At 52.4% G+C, this 20,129-nt stretch overlaps 1 protein-coding gene across 2 annotated transcripts in view; it reads left to right on the top strand.

The window, feature by feature from the left end:
• The first annotated feature begins 2,999 nt into the window (after window positions 1-2,999).
• Window positions 3,000-20,129, top strand: part of PIK3R2 (phosphoinositide-3-kinase regulatory subunit 2) — a 28,469-nt gene continuing 11,339 nt past the window's right edge. The window contains exons 1-8 of one of the 2 annotated variants that reach the window (XM_051972342.1): window positions 3,000-3,103; window positions 6,920-7,581; window positions 17,700-17,795; window positions 18,358-18,417; window positions 18,657-18,788; window positions 18,990-19,224; window positions 19,634-19,719; window positions 20,013-20,118. In XM_051972342.1, the coding sequence (XP_051828302.1) occupies window positions 7,242-7,581; window positions 17,700-17,795; window positions 18,358-18,417; window positions 18,657-18,788; window positions 18,990-19,224; window positions 19,634-19,719; window positions 20,013-20,118 (1,055 nt within the window). In that variant the 5' untranslated portion in view covers window positions 3,000-3,103; window positions 6,920-7,241. Of the gene's footprint in view, window positions 3,104-4,779; window positions 4,843-6,919; window positions 7,582-17,699; window positions 17,796-18,357; window positions 18,418-18,656; window positions 18,789-18,989; window positions 19,225-19,633; window positions 19,720-20,012; window positions 20,119-20,129 lie in introns of those variants that run through there. The other variant, XM_051972343.1, reaches the window with a different exon arrangement.

Below are 20,129 nucleotides of genomic sequence, written 5' to 3'. Positions count from 1 at the left end.
TTCTGAGGGACAGTGAACTGGCCCCTCTTTAAAAAGTTTGAGGACCCCTGCTTAGACCCATGTCAACATTAAGTGGGGACCAGGAACTAAGCAGGGGCTATATAGAAAGGGAAAAGGCAGTCTCCGCCCTCAAGGATCTTCCTGTCTAAGGAGGGAGATAAGGAGCCATGGGCCACAGGCTTGAGGGGTTGACTGATACCCCTCCCCACTTTGTGCATTGTAGCCCACTTCAAACAACCTTTTTTTTCCCTGGAGGAGACGAATTTACATAGATTCCCTTAGGAACTCTGGTTGGGATGCATCCATGAGTGCCAGCTATGGGCTCTCTTGGGTGCCCATGTGGGCAGCCTGTTCCTTTGTGGTCTGGGAAAGGGGGGGATTTAAAGTGCAGAAAGTTAAGCACCCCCCAAAAGCCTGCGTGTCAGGTGGAGAGAGATTGCCCCCAGGAAAAGTACTGGAATGACCTAGGCACTTCTCTGTCCAATTATCCAATTTGAGAGTTACATAACTGGGTGTTTTAAAAAAACAGAGCCACTAAAAGACAGTCCTGGCAACCCTGCCAGCCCATTAACCCATGCTAATGAGAGGCAGGTTCTGGCCTGCCCTGCCCTGCCCTTCCAGACAACTTGGCCCAGGGATGGGGAATGGGCTCAGGCACCCCACCCTGCTGAGCCAGATGCCCCCCGGGTACGGCTACCTGTTCCCACAAAGAGAAAGGGCGTTAAAGAGAAAGGGCTTCTGACCCCGGCACTGGGGGTGGGGCAACGTCACCACATTTAGAGCAGAAGATCCCCATAGTGTGGGTGTAAAGAACGGGGAGATCCCCTATTTAGGGAATGAGGACAGGGGTGGAAGCGATGGGATACTGAAAGGAGGGGGCTTTCCCTTGCTTGTCCATTTGAGAAAAGGCAGAGTTGACAGAAGGAAATCCCCATGGTAGAAAATTGAGGGGAGGAGACCCCAGATCAAAGAGACTTAGAGGAAAATGGATTGGGGGAAACAAGAGTGAAGGGGACTGAAAAAGGAAGGGATTACTATTGCTCCCATAGGCCCCCAAACTTAGGAGACTAACAGAAGACCTTATGTTGAGACTTAGTAAGGAGGGAGCAAATGGGAAGGACCCCAAAGGGAAGGAGGTGGAGACTTCATGTTGGGGGAGGGGAGATCTACTTTAAAAGTAGCCGGGTTTCATACTCCGGATATTTGGGGAAGAGGAAGGAGATAGAATGAATGATTGGTAGAGACCCCGAACTGAGGCAGGACCTCACATTGAGGAAATGACTGAGGCGAAAGGGACAGGGCAGCTAGGGATCTGGACTCGGCAACGCCTGAATGTAAACTGGGCTTCAGACACTAGCTTTGGGACACCTGGTGTCCTGGCTGGGACACTGTGGACAGAGTCCTAAAGCCTGCCCCAAACCCTTCTGCTTTTCCATAGTTGTTTGCATGTTGTCTCCCCTACTACACGGAGAGAGGACAGGTGTAAGCAGCCAGGGGATGCAGTATAGAGCGTGGGATCTGGAACTGGGGAAGTGTGAGTGGAAATTCAGCCTCAGACTTCCGAGCTGTCCAGTCACTCAAACAAAACCCCTGCCTCAGTTTCCTGGTCTGTGAAATGGAGATAACCATAGCAGTGACCTCCCAGGGCTCTTGTGAGCATCAGATGAGGTATCCGCAAAGTGTTTTGCAAACCTTAAGGGGCTCGTAGTCTAGCCATTATTGTATTTTGTGGCAGTTTGGTGTAGAAGTGGACAGAGTGCCAGGTGAATACAAATGTGGCCTGAGACACTAGCTATGTGAGCCTGGGCAAGTCACTTCATCCTGTTTTTAAACATTTTTTTAAATTGTTTTTTTTTTCTAGTTATACATGTATATTAACTTTTAAAATAACATTTCTTTATGAATTGTGTTGGGAGAGAAAAATCAGAAGAAATGGTAAAAGCCAAGGACGAGAAAAAAGAAAAAAAGAAGAAAAAAAAACAGAAAAAAGATCACTTCATCCTGTTTTCAAACATTTTTTAAAAAATTAATTGGCTTTTTTCCCTAGTTATACGTGTATATTAACTTTTAAAATACACATTTCTTTATGAATTGTGTCGGGAGAGAAAAATCAGAACAAAGGGTAAAAACCAAGGACGAGAAAAAAGGAAAAAAACAGAAAAAAGATCATTTCATTCTGTTTGCCTCGATTTCCTCATCTGCGAAATGAAGTGGAGAAGGAACTGGGAAACCGCGCCAGTGTCTTGGCTAGAAAGCCCCCGGAGTTGGACCGGACAGAACAAAAATCCCGTTCTGCCGTTCATGGAACTCCCGGCGCCTGTCTGAGTGCCGGGAATTTAGTAGGCGCTTACTAAATGCGATGTGATTTCTTGCTGTGCCCCTGGACGGGTCATTTCTCTCTTCCTCAGTTTCCCTATCTGTATAATAGCACCTACTCCTCTTCTGCGAGGCTTGGAAGGACCGAGCGCTTTGCAAACCTTAAATAAGGCTTTATTATGATGACTGGGGAGAAAGCGGAGCGCTCGACCCCAGCCGGAAGGGTCTGGACCGCAGGGGGTGGAGCTGCTTCTCCCAATGACTTCAGGGGAGGCGGGGCCAGAAGCGCTAGGCCACGCCCCCAGCGCTTCGGGCCCCGCTCAAGAGGGAGTTTCCGTGAGCGCCCCGGCGCAGGCGCAGTTTCTTCCGCCCGCCCCCGGCCTGAGCGAGCTCGGCGTTTTCCTGGAGAGCGCAGGCGCCACCTCTTCCCTTCTCCGGCCCGCCCCCCGCCCGTCCTCGCTCTGCGCGCTCGGCAGTTTCCGTGAGCGCGCAGACCCGGCCCTCCTCTTCCCCCGCCCCGCCCGCTTCCCCGGCTCGGCTCTTTCCGTGACTCCCCTGCGCGGGGCTTGTCTCCGCCCGTCGGGGGCGGGCTCAGCGGCCAGCTCGAGATCATGGCTGCAGCCCCGGCTCTGGATCCGGCTGCTGCTGCTGCTGCTGCCGCCGCCGCCGCCGCTGCCTCCCCCTCCTGCTTCTCCTCCTCCCCCTCGTCTGCCGCCGCCGCCGCCGCCGCCGCTGCTGGAGGTGGAGGCCGCGCCGCGGGCTCGGGGTGACGGCGCGAGGAGACGAGGTGGGTCCTGGCCGGCCGGCTGCGGCGGGCGCCGGACTCTCCCGGGAGGGGCCGGGCCGGGCCCGGATTTGCAGGTTGGGGGGTGTCGGAGCGGAGGCCGGGGCCGCGCTGGGTCTTGCGGGGCAGGGGGGGGGGGGGCTGAGTTACACGATTTGGGGGCTGCCCCGGACAGAGGCGCCGGCTCTTGGGAAGGGGGGACCCCGGCCGTACAGGATGGAGACTGAGCTGCGCTGGCTAGCTGGGTCATGAGGGGGTGGCCAAAGTGGAACACGCTGGGAAAGCTCTGTAATTACATTCGGGATGCTCTCCCGGGAAAGGGCCCGGGCGTGGGGAACCCCGGCTAGTCTGGGTAGGGACGGAGCCGCTCTCAGAGGGTTGGGCCATGGTGGAGGTAGCTCGGCTTTCGCTGGGCGGGACTGAGCCCCTCACAGGGGCGGCTCATACTGGGTGCGCAGAGGGGCTTACGGGGGAGAGCGCGAGTTATTCAGGATGGTCCTCGGGGCCTCCCTGGAAAAGGTTTTGGCTGTTTTGGGGAACCCCCCATTCTACTGCACAGGGACCGAGCTCTGTTGGAGGAGGCTGGGCTCGCATGGGTTCAGTGGAATGGGGATACGGATGGGGCTGTCCTTACTGTGCTGGCGCTACGGGGGAGATTAGGGGACCCCGACTGTAATGAGTGGAGGCAGACTGATTGTAATGGGGGGTGACTATTGGGGGCGGGGAGAAGGAAGGGGTGCTTGGTCTGCGCTGTACTTGGAAGGGCCCGGCCCCAAGGGAAAAGACAGGGAAAGGGTCCAGTAGAGCAGGAAAATGGGGGCCAGGGTTAGGGTGAAAGCAGGGGTGGGGGGCTGTGTGCTGGAGTGAAAGGTAGGGATTGTCATCGCTGTGCGGGTGGGGAGGACGCCCCAGGGGGTCATTGATGGATTCTCATAGCCTCCTTCCCCCCATTCCCCCTGACCTGACATATGACAGACTCTGCGGGGATCACAAGAGCTCTGGTCAAAAGACCCAGATTTGGATCCTGCTCACCTGCTTAGGGAGTGACCCTGGGCAAGCCCCTTTCTAGATTTTGGCCTCAGTTTCCCTATTTGAAAACAAGGTGATTGGTTAATCCTTCATTCTTCTAGGACTCTCCCAGCCCAGATAGTCTGGGTGCTGGGGTTCCTTTCATGTCAGATGGCCCACGTCCTCTTCCGGGGCCCCTGCCCAGGCTGTGACTCCTGTCAGGCTTGTGCCCCACGGACCCATTCAGGGCCCAGTCTGTGCTTGAGCCGTCCAGGTCCCCGTCCCCGAGCTGCCCGGCGCAGCACGGACCAGAGAAAAGTCGGAAGGAGGGCATCCCTGCAGAGGGAGATCCTGGGCTGTTGGCTCCCTCTCCCTCCCGCCCACGGGCCCCTGGGACATGTGGAGCCTTGGCCTTTGGGGGAGGAGAGCAAGGCGGGCAGATGCTCTTTGGGGCAGGAAGCCCAGCCTGGGGGAGATGGGAAAGCTGAAATGCCCAGCCTCCAGCCCCCTTTCCCCGCCCTTGGCTTGGCTGAGAGCCCTTCCAGGAGGGCCCCACTGGCACTGGGCCTCCTGGGATGGGTTTGGACTCAGAGACAGAGCTGAGCCTCTTCCCCTCCCTTTGGCTTCAGAGCTCCCTCCTGCAGCAGGCGTGATGAGGCTGGCTCTTCTCTGCTGAGTGTGCATGCTCCAGGAGAGCCCGGCTTATGGAGTCTGTCTGTGCAAGGGGGAGATCTGTGAGTGTGAGGGTGTGGGGGGCTGGCGTGTGTGCAGGGGGAATATCTGTGTGTAAGTGGGGGGCTGGTGGGCGGGCTGTGTGGTCAGGGGGAGCTCCTGAATAAGGGTGGGTGGGACATGCAATGTGCATGTACATGTGGTGTGCATAGGGAAATAGCTGTGAAGGTGAGGGTGTGGGGGGCTGGCTGGCAAGTGGGATGTGTGTGCAGGGGGAATATCTGTGTGTAAGTGGGGGGCTGGCGAGCGGGCTGTGTGGGCAGGGGGAGCGCCTAAATAAGGGTGGGGGGGATATGCAATGTGCATGTACATGTGGTGTGCCTAGGGAAATAGCTGTGAAGGTGAGGGTGTGGGGGGCTGGCCAGCGGGCTGTGTATGCAGGGGGGAACCCCATGAATGTGGGGAGTGTGCAGCATGTGCACGTGTCTGTAAGAGTGAGAAGGTATATATTTGATCAGGAGAGAAACACGTGTGAGTGGCCCTGTGTGCAGCTGGCGGACTGTGTGAACACAAGAGGCATCTGTGAATTGCATAAATGTGGGTTGGGAGCGGGGACAGGAGGGGAGACCAATCTTGCCCTCTCGGCTGCTGCTTTCACTCCCCTTTCGCTTCTGTGGAAATCAGGGGTGGGGGTTGGGTGTGTGAATCCATAGGTTCGGGAATCTCCCAGCCAGAAGCTAAGGAAGGGATGGAGGCCGGGAGAAGGCAAAGGCTGTCTCCGGAGTCACAGAGCAAGCACTGGCCTGCATGGTCCCCAAAAGACACAGATTAATTTCCTCCATTAATAACCTCGGTCCAAGGTACAGAAAGCTGGGAGGGACTTGAGAGCTCACCCAGGCCAGGCCTCCTTGTTTCCTGCAAGGGCAGAATCCAGGTATCACCCCCAGGTCTCCCTGCCAAGCCGAAGGCTTTGTTCCTCCTGCTGCTGCCCTGGGGCCGCCACAGCTTCCCTTCCAGACCTGACTCCCCCCATCTGTGATTTTTTTCCTCAGGAGCTTTGGGCCCCTCTCCCCATGGGCGGTAGTTGCAGGGAGGGAGAAGAGGGGGCATTATTCTACCCCGGGGTCTTCTCTGGATCAGAGGGAGGGGTGTGAACTGTGTCACGTTCATTCATCCTCAACATCTGCAGGGAGTCAGCAAGTTCTTGGCAGCCCCTTTCAGTTTGGGATGGGGCCAAAGCCGCTCCTTAAGAACATAGCATGTAGAGCTGGAAGCGGACTTTGGAGAACATTTTATCCCCTCATTTTACAGATGGGGAAACTGAGGATCGGAGAGCCTGACTGATGTACCTAAAGTGCTAGATTCCCACCTGGTGCCTCCGATCCTAAACCTGATCCTCTTTGGGTCAGCCATCCTGAATCCGACCTTGTGGCTGGTGGAATCCTGGGATCACAGAGTGTTAGGATGGGAATACGCCTGAAAACTCTGGTGGCGGAATAAAAAACACCCCCAGGGATGGCAGCCTGTCCACATGGAGGCAGCCCTGGAGATTAGGGAATTTTTCTTTAAATTAAGGCAGAATCGACCCCTCTCGAGACCCCACCCTTGGCATCTGGCTTTAGCTTCAGGAGCCAAGCAGAGCAGTCCTGTTTCCTCTGCCCTCTGCTATTCAGAGGCTCCTCCTTATGCCATTGCGGGCAGGCTAGGAAGAGTGGCTTCATGTGAATAGGGAGTTGCAAAACTGGACTGGAAGTAACCAATATCAGCATTTATTAAACACCTGCTATATTTTAGGCACTGGGGAGACAAGTGCAAGGGAGTCAGGAGGACTTGGGTTCCAACCTCAGCCTAGCTCACTAGCTGTGTGACTTTAGTGAGTCACTTACCTGCTGTCTACCTCAGTTTCCTCATGAGGCTGGAGCACATGATGTCTAAGGACCCTTCTGGTTATCAGTTTTTATCCTACCATCTGAAAGGTTGATGGAAGGGGCTGGGTGGGGGCCCTTCAGCGTTGTCCTCCCTCCATTTCTGGAGTCCTGGTTGGACTGGCTGGGGGGGTGCTCCCCGAGCCCACATGGGCTCCCTGTATTGGTACTAACGGCTCTCTCGGTCTCTTTCCCTTCTGTCTCCTTCCTGTAGGTCCTGACCAGCTTCCGGTCAGAGCCGTGGCCTGTCCTGGGCACAAACACTCTTCCCTGGGGCCTAGGCAACCCGTCTCCCCCAAGGGCCAGAGTATGGTGGTGATACTAGCCCTTTGCTCCATCATCTGGCTAAACCGGGGCTTCAAGCTGCGGAAAAGTGGCTAGGGCGCCTGGCCCCTCGCCCTGCTCTGCTGACCCTGCCACACTCTCCTCGCTGGACTTCCGAGCGCCTGCTCCCCGGCCATGTGGCCGCTGGCCCATAGTTGAGCTCCCGTCTCCCTTGGTCCAGGAGGGGTCCCGCCGCCCCCGGCCCGGACATCATGGCCAGTGCTGAGGGCTTCCAGTACCGGGCCCTTTACCAGTACCACAAGGAGCGTGAGGAGGACCTCGACCTGCTACCTGGAGATATCCTGGTAGTGAGCAAGGGCACTCTGGAGGCGCTCGGCTTCCAGGATGGGGACGAGCAGAGTCCCCACCACATCGGCTGGATCCTCGGCGTCAACGAGCGCACCAAGCAGAAGGGAGACTTCCCGGGTACCTACGTGGAGTACCTGGGGCCCGTGAAGATTGCCCTGCCCTCCCACCGTCCCCGAGGCCACAGGCCACTGCCTGCCACCCCAGGGCCAGGGCCCGTCCGTCCCCGGGACTCCCCGGAGCCAGGTAAGCCCTGGAGCCCTTCTGAGGTTGCCTCGTTGTGAGCCAGGAGGCCGTGTGAGGCTTGATTTGTCCCAAATGTTCCTTGAGAGGGGGAGGGCAGCCCCTCAGTGGCAGAGGCTGGGGAGCCATTGAGAACCTGTAGGGAAGACTGATTCTTTTTTGGATTGGCGGCTTCTGGGGACTCTTGCTTCTCTGAAAGATGAGGATTCCCTGGTCTTTCTCCGATCCGGGCAGAGAAGCCTGTGCAGTAGGAGAAGGAGCGTGGGGTCATGTCCTTCCTTAGTCAGCTATTTATCGAGTCCCTGCCGTTTCTGGAGGGTGATGGGAGAAAAGCAGGCCCTCTCCTTACAGCGCTCCAGGCCAAGCTCCCTAGTTCCTGGTGAGCTGGAGGAGTGAGGACAGGGTATGAGGAGGGGAGGCGAGTATCCGGTCCAACCTCCTTTGGTTTTCACATGAGGAAACTGAGGCTCGAAGAAAGGAAAAGAATTCCTCAAGACCACATAGGAATCTGAGGGTCTTTACGGAGTGGTCTGCTGCTGAGAGGGCCGGGAAGAGCTGAGCAGTGGCAGGGGCTTCCTGGAGGAGGAGGAGGGCTGGGGGCTGGGCTTTGCGAATGGGATAGGCCGGCCTGTGCTGGCTTCCCTGCCATGGGAGCGGGCACTGCCTGGTCCTGCCCAGCTCTGTGGGGACATGCCCCAAACTTTCCCATTCCCTGCCTGAGTCTACCCCATGTGGCTTGTTGGGGCACGACAGATGTGCCTTCATCTGGGCCCCAAACTCCCTCCCTTTAACGGTGGCCAAGGCAGGAGCGGGGAGCGGCCTCTGGAATCCCTGCCCTTCCTCCCATAGTCTGGCCATTCTGCCCCCACCCAGCCCCTTCTAGTCCCCTTGGGAGTCAGTATATACTCCTCGGGATCACCGTGGGGAAGTGTCTTCTTCTTGAACCTCAGTTTCCTCTTCTAAAAGAGAGAGAGAGAGTAGCCCCTGCTCTGGCTTCCTTGTTGGGTGGTTGGGAAGCCCACATGAGAAAATGGAAAGTGTGGCTGGGAGAGAGCCTTGTGGTGGGTTGGTCGGAGTGCAGAGAGAGCTAGGGCTTGATGCTTCCTAGCTGGAGGAACCTCTCTGAGTCTCAGTTTCTTCATCTGTGAAATGGAGACAGAAAAAAATGACCGTACTCCCTGTCTCATAGGGTTATGTGAGGGGCTTTGCAAACCGTCCAGTGCTATTTGCATAGGAACAGCAGCAGCAGAAATGAGAAACAGCCGCCCAGGGCGCACAGGGCATCGGCTTTGGGCGGGACGCTCGGCTCTGCCTCCGCATTGCCCGGTGACCCTGCCCATCAGCCTGCTGGGGTTAGACTGGGACGGATCAGTGGCCGGGATGCCTCCCTCCCTGGCCGGGTCGGGCGAGCCGGGGACGGGCACTGTCTGGAGAGGAGCCTGGGCTCCCGGCCCCTGTGGTCACACCCTCCTCTGGATGCTGGCAGCGAGGAGCCAGTCCTCCCACTGCTGAAAGACAGGCTTGTTCCAGGGCCAGCTTGGGCCCCGCGGCGGCGGGCTATCAGAGGCCAGCGGGATGGGATCGGGCGGGAGAGAGCCGCAGCCCCGGGACTTTGCCCAGGTTCTCTGCACCTGGGAGGGGAGAGGAGGGGAAGGAACAATAGGGAGCCAGGGGCAAGCCGGCCATGCTTCTGAGTTCCCTTGGAAGGAGATGACCTGGGGAGAGCCGAGCACTACCTTTTCCCCCAAGGAGCCTGCTCAGTGTCTCTCCGTGTTCTAAGGCTGTGGGGAGGAAGGGCTTTGGAACCAGAGCGTGCAACAATAGAAAGCAGTGCTGGTAATTAGGATGGCCCCTGGCCCTGGAGAAGGTGCCTGCTGAGGGTAGCTTTCCTGCCTAGCTGGGAGGGCCCTTAGAACCCAGGATGTCGGGCTGAGGAAGTCCTGAGAACATGAGAGGTCAGGGCTGGGACAAAGTTTAGGGATCAGAGGTCAGATTCCAACACTGTCACTGTATTTGTATAGAAGTCACTTCTCTATCTCCTCTCTCTCTCTCTCTCTGTCTTTGTCTCTCTTCTTCTTCTCTCTGTATCCCTTTCTCTATCTCTCTGTCTCTCTCTGTCTTTTTCTTTCTCTGTCTTTTTCTGTCTCTGTCTCCCCCTCCCCTCTTTCTCTCCCTGTCTCTGTTCCTGTCTCTGCATTTCCCCCCCTCCCCTCTTTCTTTTTTTCTCTCTGTCTTTTCCTTGAGCTCCCTGGAGATAGAATTGGCAGGAAACATAATTCAGATTGGAGCCGGATCTGGGGGGAAATGGGATGGGGGAGGGGAGGGAGACTGGGGTTCTGCTGACACAGCACATTCCTGGAGCAGGGTTGGGGAGAAGGAAGCCCGCATCTGGGGCGATGCTCTCCCCCCGCCCGCCCCAGTCCCCAGAGACCTTCTGCCAGGGTCACACGGTGGCCTTCTGCCCTTAGCAGCTGGAATCCCTCTCCTGTAAAAGCTTTTACCCCGTTCTCACCACCCCCTTCCCCCTCACCGCCTCTTGGGTTTCCAGGCCATTGGGTGGGTGGGGTTTGGATTTCTCTGGTTCCATGGGGCCCCTCACCCTGAGTATCTCTTGCCAAGAGCTCCCTCCCCCCACTGCTTCTGTGGGCTTCCTGCCAGGGCTTTTTCCCCTCCCTAGTAACAGCCAGTCTGGAAAGGAGCAGGACGGACGACTCCCTTCCTGGGAGAGCTGGAGAGGGCTGGGAGCGGAGGTGGGGGGTGGGGCTAGTGGGGGGAAGCAGAGCGAGTTCCAAGAACTTGAAACTGGAAGATCTGAAATTGAAGAGGCCTGGGGCCTGCGGATGGGGTTTGGAGTGGGAATGGTTGGCAGCGAGGTGGGGGTGTACAGAACACCCTGGGAAAAGGATACCTTTGGGATGTAGACCTGGCTAGAGATAAATCCCTGTCTCTGTGGGCTTCTGCTCCCTCTGAAAATGAGGAAACCTTCTAGACAGGCTGTGCATTATGTCTGACATCCCATGTTCCAAGGCCCTTTCCAGCTCTGACCTCCTGGGTTCTAAAGGCCCTCCCAGCTCTGACATCCCGGGTTCTAAGGGCCCTCCCAGCTCTGACATCCCGGGTTCTAAGGGCCCTCCCAGCTCTGACCTCGCGGGTTCTAAGGGCCCTCTCAGCTCTGACATCCTGGGTTCTAAGGGCCCTCCCAGCCCTGACCTCCTGTGTTCTAAGGGCCCTCCCAGCCCTGACCTCCTGGGTTCTAAGGGCCCTCCCAGCTCTGACATCCCAGGTTCTAAGGGTCCTCCCAGCTCTGACATCCTGGGTTCTAGCAACGTTCTTCTTGCACTGACTTGTTTATGTTCTCAGTTTCCTTTCACCGCTCTTTCATTCCTGTAGTCCTATTATTAAGTGTATCAGTGTGTTCTGGGCTCACAGAATCAGACAAAGGACCTCCAGTTCATCTAGTTCAGCCTGTACCTTAAAAAAGGCTGAAACTGCCCCCATCCCTTACCCCAGCAAACATAGTCAGGCCCTGATGATCATCCTATATCTGCTTGAAGACCTGGAACAAAGGGAATTTTCTCCCCTCTGGACAACTCTTGTTTTTCCAGCTGTTGAACAGCAATTGCCCCTGCAACATTGTGCCTGGCTATGTTGAGCTAGGATCAGTTGAAGTAGCTGGGGGTTTAGCTTGGAAAAGGGAAAATGGAGGAGAAGAGGGGAGATAGGACAGTTGTCCTCAAATGTTGGAAAGTTTGCCATTGGTAGAAGGACTAAATGTGACCCTGGAAACCATGAATGAAAGCTGCAGATTGGCTGATTGAGGCCTGATGTCAGGAAAAACTACTAAGCAGGAGAAGTGTCCCAAAGGACTTCTTGGAGAGGCAGTGGGTGCCCCTCTTGGTGGTCTCTGGCAGAGACTAGCATTTATCAAGTGCTGACTGTGTCCCAGGCACTCTGCTAAGTCCTGATGATACAAAGAAAGGTCAAAACATGGGCCTTGCCTTTAAATTCAGACTAATAGGGAGACCACAGGGCAAATGCTGCATAAAGGAGAGCCACAGACTGCCCCTCAGCGGGGCCCTACAAGAAGGAGGCTTTGAGCTGCATCTAGAAGCAAAGCAGGACCAGTAAGGGGTGGGGGACACACTGGGCTCCTCAGAAATCACCTTGTCCTACTCCTCCACTCCACAACAAGCCTGAGGCCCAGGGATCCATTTGCCCAACATCATCCGTCACAAAGATCCAATTCCAGCCCAGCTTTTCTGACTCCAAATCCAATCCTTATTTTTCTGTCATTTCCTCCAGAAGCGCATGAGATATTTTTATCAAAGTCTTGCAAAAACAAAACAGAAAAACCCAGGTAAATGTTAGCTATTGTATTGCCTCATTTGCCACTTTCAGAAAGCTTGGCAGAAAGGGTGCAAGGCAGTCTGATCCAGCTTGGTTCGTTGGGATCCCCTTACTTTCTTTTTTTCTTTGCTGAAGGCAGTTGGGATTAAGTGACTTGCCTGGGGTCACACTGCTAGGAAGTGTTAAATTTCTGAGGTCAGATTTAATTTGAACTCAGGTCCTCCTGACTTCAGGACTGATGCTTTCTCTACTGCACCACCTAGCTGCCTCTGGGACCCTCTTTCTTGATACTCATCAGCCATATATTTAATAATACAGTTTGGCCCAGAAATGATGGTGTTTTCCCCCGTCACTGCTTTGTTTTTGTTTGTTTGTTTAATTTTGAGAAGTAGGACTTTAGCTTTGCTCCCATCCTGTGGTTCCTTCCCCATTTCTCCATGTTCACCGAAAGGCCCCTGATGGCAGCTCGGCAGGCACACCCACCAGTTCTCTGAATCCCTATGGATGTGATTCATGGGGGACCTGGTCACAGACAGACAGACAGACAGACAGCTGGGGCACTTATTTCCTCCTCATTCCATCTCCAATAGTAACGTTCTCTCAGTGATTTTTACACTGCCCTTTCCAGCCTAAAGTTCAGAGCAGTTCTGTCTTCTCTCTGGCCGTCATTATCCCATCCAGAAGAACCCGTTGAAGAGAGAACTCTAAATACACTAGTGCCTGAATACTGTAGGATGACCTTGTGCTGGAAGGAACTGTGGCTCTAAGTGAGGTGAGATAGGGGGAGTGAACAGGACCAGGAAAGCTGTCTGTTCTAATCTTGTCCCTGCCTCAGCAGCTGTCTCATCCCTGCTTTCATCGTCTGCCCTGTATAGCAGCAAAAGAAAGCCCTTTCTGTTTTGCTGGGCCTTTACACCTCACTCTTGAGACTTGGCTCTCTGGACGATATTTGAGCAAGCAGCCTTCCATGCTCTTCTATCCATCATGATAATAGCTGATGATTATATGGTGTGTCAGGCACTGTGCTAAGCATTTTACCATTGTGATCTCATCTTCTTTTACCCACCTTTGCTTCCATCTTCTGTAGGGATCTTTTAAAATTTCTTTCTTTTGGAGGAGAAAGGGGGATGTAAATGGGATTATACAGCTTAGTAAGTATCTGAGGCTGGATTTGAACTCAGGACTTTCTGATCTTGATCTGATACACTCCATTGTGCCACCTAGCTGCTCCTGCCTTTTAAAATTTCAGTGGAAAGACTCTCAGGGCAGAAATTGTGCTGTGATTCATCTTTGTGTTCATAGAGCTGCATGCAGTAGGAACTTAATACATGCTTACTAGGTTGGATTGATCACACCAGGAACCTTCTCTTTTTTGTCCTCAGAAAGTTGTTTCTCTTTGTATTTTCAGATTTTCTTTCTTGAGAGTTTCTCATAGTCTGCCTGCCAAGACAAAGCAGGAACTATATGAACAAAATTATAAACTTTCCGCACAGATAAAGTCTAAGCAATTGGAAGATTAGCAAGTGCTCATGGGGAGGCCGAAGTAATATAATAAAAGTAACAATTCTCTCTTAATAATCTACTTATTCAGTGCCATACCAATCAAACTGCCAAGAAATTACAGAGCCCCCCCCCCAAAAAAAAGAATTTATGAAAAAATATGCAAATGAAGGTGTCCTAGCTGTACCAGACCTAAAACTCTATTATAAAGCAGCGGTCATCAAAACCATTTGGTACTGGCTAAGAAATAAGAGTAGTGGATCAGTGGAATAGGTTAGGATCACAAGACACAATAATCAATGACTATAGTAATACAATATTTGATGAACCCAAAGACCCCAGCGTCTGGGATAAAAACTTACTATTTGACAAAAACTACTGGGAAAATTGAGTTTCCCATTCTTCCTGATCAGGTCAGCATCAAGTATTTATTAAATACCCACTGTGTATTAAGCACTCTGGTGACTTCTCATGTAAATCAATAAGCATTTATTAAAGGCCCACTGTGTATTAGAAGCCCTGCTGACTTCTCTTGTAGTTAGTCAACATGCCTTTACTAAATGTCCACTGTGTACTAGGCACTCAACTGCCTTCTCCTGTTGTCAAAGCATTTATTAAGTGCCTGCTAGATGCAGGTGTTCTTCTCAGTGCTAGGATTGCCCCAAAAGATAAAAGCCTCTGCTTTCAAAAAACTGGCCATGATCCCACAGGATTTGACCTATTTTTTTCTCTGAATCCATAGAAATCTCTTCCCAGATCTGGAGAGCACATCTGCCTACGGCCAACTTCCTTGTCCTTCTCCCATTACAACCTTTAGAATGGACTGGTTCCCTTTCCCAGGAAGTCTTCTAGGACCTCAGAGGTCTTCTTTTTTAACCTGTACCTTTAAAATAACTCTTTGGGCAGCTTTCCTCAAAAAAGTGCTCACCCAGTCTTTGAGACAGACTCTCAGTGGATAGAATTCTGGATTTGGAGTCAGGGAGACCCAGGTCAATCTAGCCTCTTGAATCTCACTAGCTGTATGACCCTGGACAATTCACTTTACCTGTTTGCCTCAGTTTCCCCATTTATAAAATAAGCTGGAGAAGGAAATGGCAAGCCATCTAGTGTCTTTTTCAAGAAAATCCCAAAAGGGGACACAAAAAGTGAAACACAACTGAACAATAACAAAGTCTTTGAGATCCCTTTGAGGAGGGCAGTGGACCATCACCTGCCCCAGCCCATCAGAAAAATGCCTCTTCCAGGTATAATTTACCTGCACTCAAGTAAGGCATTTAGCTGGTTACTTGGACTCTCCTTTTCAAAAGATAGAGAGATGAGGGTTGGCCAGCTGTGCTGTTGGGTAGATCTGGATCCCGATCATAGTAATTAAAATAAAGAGTTGATGGCTGTCCAGGGTGTCCCATACGTCTTGGTGCACTTGTAAGCTCTCAGCATAAAACCATCCTGAGACTTTGGGGATGCCCTTTAGCAGGTAGTCTACAACCTTTGATCCTCACAGCAGCTTTAGGACTCGGATGCCACAGGGATTATTAGTCTCATTTAACAGATGAGGAAACTGAGGATCAGAGAAATGGCTTCTCCAAAGTTACATGGTTAATATATTAATACTAACAGAAACAGTAATAATCACGGCTACTCTTATTGCAGCGTTTACCACGTGCCAGGCTTGTGCTTAGTGCTTTACAGTTATTGTCTCATTTGAGCCTCGTAACAATCTTGGGAGGGGGTGGAGTTCTGTAACAATGTTACAGGGCATCTTTCAATCAAAGAAACTGAGGCTCAGAAATGTGAGCCGGCTTACCTACAGTTACATTGTTAACATGATCATCATAGTCAACATTTATGTAGCATCTGCTATATGCTAGACACCGTACTAAGCACTTTACAGTTATTATCTCATTTGATCCTTACAATAAACCTGGGCGGGGGGGGGGGGAGGGGGGAAGGGAGAGAGATGGGGAGGGATGCTCTTATTATCCCCAACTTACATTTGGGGAAACCAAGGATCAGAAATATGAGATGCCTTACCCCTAGTTATATAATTAACATAATTGTCATAGCTAACATTTATATAGCACCTACTATGTGCTAAGTACCCTACTAAGTGCTTTTTGGTTATTATCTCATTTGATTGTCACAAGTCAGAGCTGGGGCATAATTGTTATTGCCTATTTTACAATTGGATAAACTGAGACTCCAAGTTGTGAAATGACTTACCCAGTCATTAATATGTGTTAAATGGACTCCAAAAAAAGAGAGAAATTTATCTTCCTTTCCTGAGTAAGTTATTTAACGTCTCTTGGCAAGCCAAAAAAAAAAAAGATAAATTTATGTGTCGAAGATGAAATTCAAACTCTTCTTCCTGTGGCAGCTAGATGGCGCAGTGGATAGAATGCTGGCCCTGGAATCAGTAGTATCTGAGTTCAAAATCGACCTCAGACACTATTATCACCAGCCGTGTGACTGTAGGCAAATCATTTAACCCCAATTGCCTCGCAAAATAATAATAACAACAAGCTCTTTTCCTCCTGATTACAAGGCTTTATCCATTACCCTTGCTGCCTTTCTCCCCAAAAAAGAATGATTTAAATCACTGTGGAAGGAAGTCTCTAGAGATAGGTCCCCACATTTTGTACATGGTTCTGTGCTATTTAACAACTTCTGAAGCTTTTTATTAAGCTCCAATCTGACCACGGCACTTTCCTACTCAATAAACTCCCATGGCTCCCTATTGTTTCTACAACAAACTAAAGTGTTTAAAACCTCTCATAATTTGGCCCCGACTTGTCTTTTCAGTCATTCAATTGGTTACACAAGCAGCATTTATTAAGCCCCTATGGTGTGGTGAGCAATAAGCTAGGCATGAAATAGCTTTACCCTAAGGGACTTTAGTCTTTTAGGAAATAGCGTGTATATAAATCACTGGTACAGAATGAATACATAGCCAAAAAAAAAAAAAAAATGGTAAGGTGAAGACATTAGCAGCTTGGAGTTGTTGGGTATGCATCAGGAAAGGCTTCCCGTGGGGTTATCCTTTGAGTGGAGTTTTGTAGGAAACAGATGAGGAGGGAAATTGATGTGGGGTGCACCAGTTTATATAGAGACAAGTTTGAACAGGAGGGAGTTGTGTATAATATGGAAGAGCACAAAGGACATAAAGTCAGGGCAGAAGGGTATGTTGAGGCAGAGCTGGGAATAGATCATGACCAGAGCTGACCCCGCTGGCAAACACAGATTGTTTGGTACTTCTTGGCAGAGATGGAGGCTCCATTACATATGGTGGCAGCCCTTATTCAAAGGAGTGATCAGTGGTGGTGGGAGTTCTCTTCCTCTTTTTTTTTTTTTTTTGATTTTAATTTTCTTTATTTTGGGGAGTCAGTCAGGGTTAAATGATTTGTCTAGGATCACACAGGTAGTATGTATCTGAGGTCAGATTTGAACTCAGGTCCTCCTGACTCTGGCTAGTGCTCTATCCACTGTACCACTTACCTGCTGGGTTTTTTTTTTTTCCTATTCATTCATTTGTTTTTTTTTTTGTTTGTTTGTTTGCTTTAATATTTTATTTTATTTTATTTAATAATAACTTTATATTGACAGAATCCATGCCAGGGTAATTCATTCATTTGTTTTTAAAATATTCTTTGTTACATCGGATGCCCCAGAGAGAGGAAGAGAGATAGGAGGAAATTTCAAAACAAGAATTAGCAATAAAAATTTATTAAAAAGGAAAAATTTATTAAGGGGGGGGGCAGAAAGATGGTACAGTGGATTGAGCACTAGTCCTGAAATCAGGAGGAGCTGAGTTCAAATCCAGCCTCAGATACTTCCTAGCTGTGTGACTCTGGGCAAGTCACTTAATCCTAGTTGCCTTGCAAAAAAAAAAAAAAAAAAAGATTGGTGGGAGGATAATCATGGTAACAGGGAATGATCATGAACCTCCAAAAAGGAGAGCATATTCTCCATTAAATTAAAGGAGGTTTTAAGGTGTCTATTGCTTTCCTTTTAGAACAGGCTTTTCTTCTTTCTTGTTCTAGCCACTGACCCTGGTGGGTCTGGGTGATTAGATCTTCCAGCATCCCCTTCCCACTGCCAGCTTCTCGCAAGGGCCCCCTACCTCCCAGAGACTGCTTTCTTCAGGGAATGGGCGTTGACGGGTAAATGGGCTGCTGCCCCCAGCAGCCTAGGACCGCGTGGGGCTCCTCCAGCTGGGCCCATCTAACTTCAGGTCTGGGTCCTAACTTCATGGCTATAAAGTTCTCTTCTCTTTCCAGCTGGTGCCCTGCTCCCTGACCTGCCAGAGCAGTTTGTGCCCCCCGAGGCGGCCCCGCCCATTCTTCAGAAGTTGGTGGAAGCCATCGAACGCAAAGGTAAGGGTGCTCTGGACTCAGGAGGTCTCTCGACTCCTTTCTCCCCCCACCCTCTTCCATCTCCCCCATCGGCCTCAGACCGGAATCAGAAGAAAAGGAAATAAGTATTTATGAAGCACCTACTGTGTGCCAGGCACTGTACCAAGCTCTTAACAAACATTATCTCATTTGAGTCTCACAAGAGTCCTGGGAGGCAGGTGCTATTGTTATTATCCCATTTTGTAAACGAGGAAACTGAGGTTAAAATATTTGTCCCCAGCTAGTAAGTAGTAGGTAGATTTGAACTCGGGTTTTCCTGGCTCCGGGCCCAGCAGTCTGTCCTATTTCTTGGAATGTTTCTGAGCCCCAAACCCCTTGCTCCTTCTCTCGCCTCAGTCTTCCTTCCCCCTAAGAACCAACCCCTCTCATCTCTCTTGGCGATTTTCTTGGCTGGGGCTCATCTCGTTGGCTCCCGGAAAGTCATCCGAAGTGATTTCTGGCCCACGCTTTGCCCCACACCTTGCTGATCAGAAGCTCGCTATGGATTTGCTTCTTTGACATTACCTGGACCTTCTTCCTGCAGGGCTGGACAGTGAGATGCTCTACAGACCATCTGGTTCTGAGCTGCGGCCCCTGAGAATTGGTGAGGAACACCCTTCCTCAGGGACTTGCTCGCTCTCCTTTCTCTTCCCCTCTTTCCGGAGACAGATTAGGGTCCTAGGGCAAGGGAGGGGTCTCCGGAGAGTGCCCATGGGGCTTTGCGTTGGTTCTGGCCCAGGTTTTGATGCTTGGGGCTGGGCTGGATGGGGTGGGTGAGTGGGTGCAACTTGGCCCCTGGGGCAGAAAGCAAACATCCCTCGCCTGTGTCCCGGCCCCTGGCAGACTGGACTCTGAGTGACGTGGATCAGTGGGATGTGGCCACTCTCTCTGAAGCCCTGAAGAGCTACCTACAAGCTTTGCCCAGGCCCCTAGTGCCCCCCGGAGTCCATGGGGATGTTCTCCATGCCTTGCAGGGTGAGTGTCTCCACAGCCACGGGCAGCAGGACTGCTCACGTCCCTAGAACGGGAGGTGGTAGCCCAGGGGTCCCTGGGTCAGGGAGAGGGCCGACCTCGGGCCTGGGTAGCCACGGTGCTCCTGCTGTGGGCAGCCCTGGAGACCACGGCTGGGAGGCTGGGAGGGCCCCACTCATTCATGTCTCGTGCATCCCATCTCAGAGACCACCAGTCCGGCCGCAGCCACGGCGGCAGCGGGGTGGAGGAGGCAGCAGCTGCAGGCGGTGCTGGAGCCCCCCCTCGTCCCCCTGCACAATGCCCTGACTCTGCGCTTCCTGCTCCAGCACCTGGGGAGGGTGGCCCGGCAGGCCCAGGCCCAAGCGCAGGGCAGCGGCCTGGGCTCCCGGGCCCTGGGCGAGATCTTTGGACCTCTCCTCTTTAGACTGCCGGCCTCTGGGTGCGTATATACACGACCAAAGAGCAGGGGAAGGGGTGGAGGGACAGAGGTATGGGGGAAGGGAGGGAGGAGGGAAAGAAGGATAGAAGGAGAAGGAGAAAGAAAGAGGGAGGAAGGATAAGGGAGAAAACCTAGAGCTCAAAAATTAAAAAAGAAAAAAGTTAAATGGTTTTTCATGTAACTGGGGGAAAATAGTAAATTAAAAAAAAAAGGCTCAAGTTTGAGAGAAGGTGCCAGCCTACACTGATAGAGGGGCTTCTCGCCCAGGAGCTCCCTGTCCTGTACCTATGTAGCCAATGTGGGGCTTCAGAGATACGTGTGCCAGCCTGCTCACCTACCCCGGGCCCAGGGACCGCCGGGCTGCCCTGGAAGCCGGCCCCTTGGCCCTGACCCTGCTCCTCCCCCCCAGGCCTGAGCAGACTCCTGACTTCTCAGCTCTGTTCCTGGAAATGCTGCTGCAGGACCAGGAGGAGGAGCAGGAGCCACCGCCCCCAGGTAAAGAGCATCGGGCCCCTCCCCACTTTCCTTTCAAGGACGTTCCCCGTTGTCGCTGTCCTCCTGCCCCAGAAAGGCAGCCTGCTGTGGTGGAGAGAGCAGGGGGCCCGAAGCCTGCAGTCCTGGCCCAGAGCCGGGGGACTCCAGGGCTCAGTTTCCTTGTCTGTAAAATAACTGTTCTGCTCCGGAAGGGCGTTGAGTCCTCCCAGCTCTAAATCTCCAATGCTAGTAGGCTCTGGGAGGAGGGTTCCTGGGGGCTGTCCTGGTCTGACACTAGCCTGCTTTTATTTCAGCTCTGCCCCCGAAGCCCCCCAAACCCAAGGTCCAGGCTGGCGGCCTGTCCAACGGGAGCAGCGCCCCCCTCCAGGAAGCCGAGTGGTACTGGGGAGACATTTCGAGGTAACATGGAA

Source organism: Antechinus flavipes, chromosome 1, assembly GCF_016432865.1.
Source record: "Antechinus flavipes isolate AdamAnt ecotype Samford, QLD, Australia chromosome 1, AdamAnt_v2, whole genome shotgun sequence".
NCBI lineage: Eukaryota > Metazoa > Chordata > Mammalia > Dasyuromorphia > Dasyuridae > Antechinus > Antechinus flavipes.
Note: the sequence above shows the minus strand (reverse complement) of the source record. Positions and strands in the feature narration are given on the sequence as shown.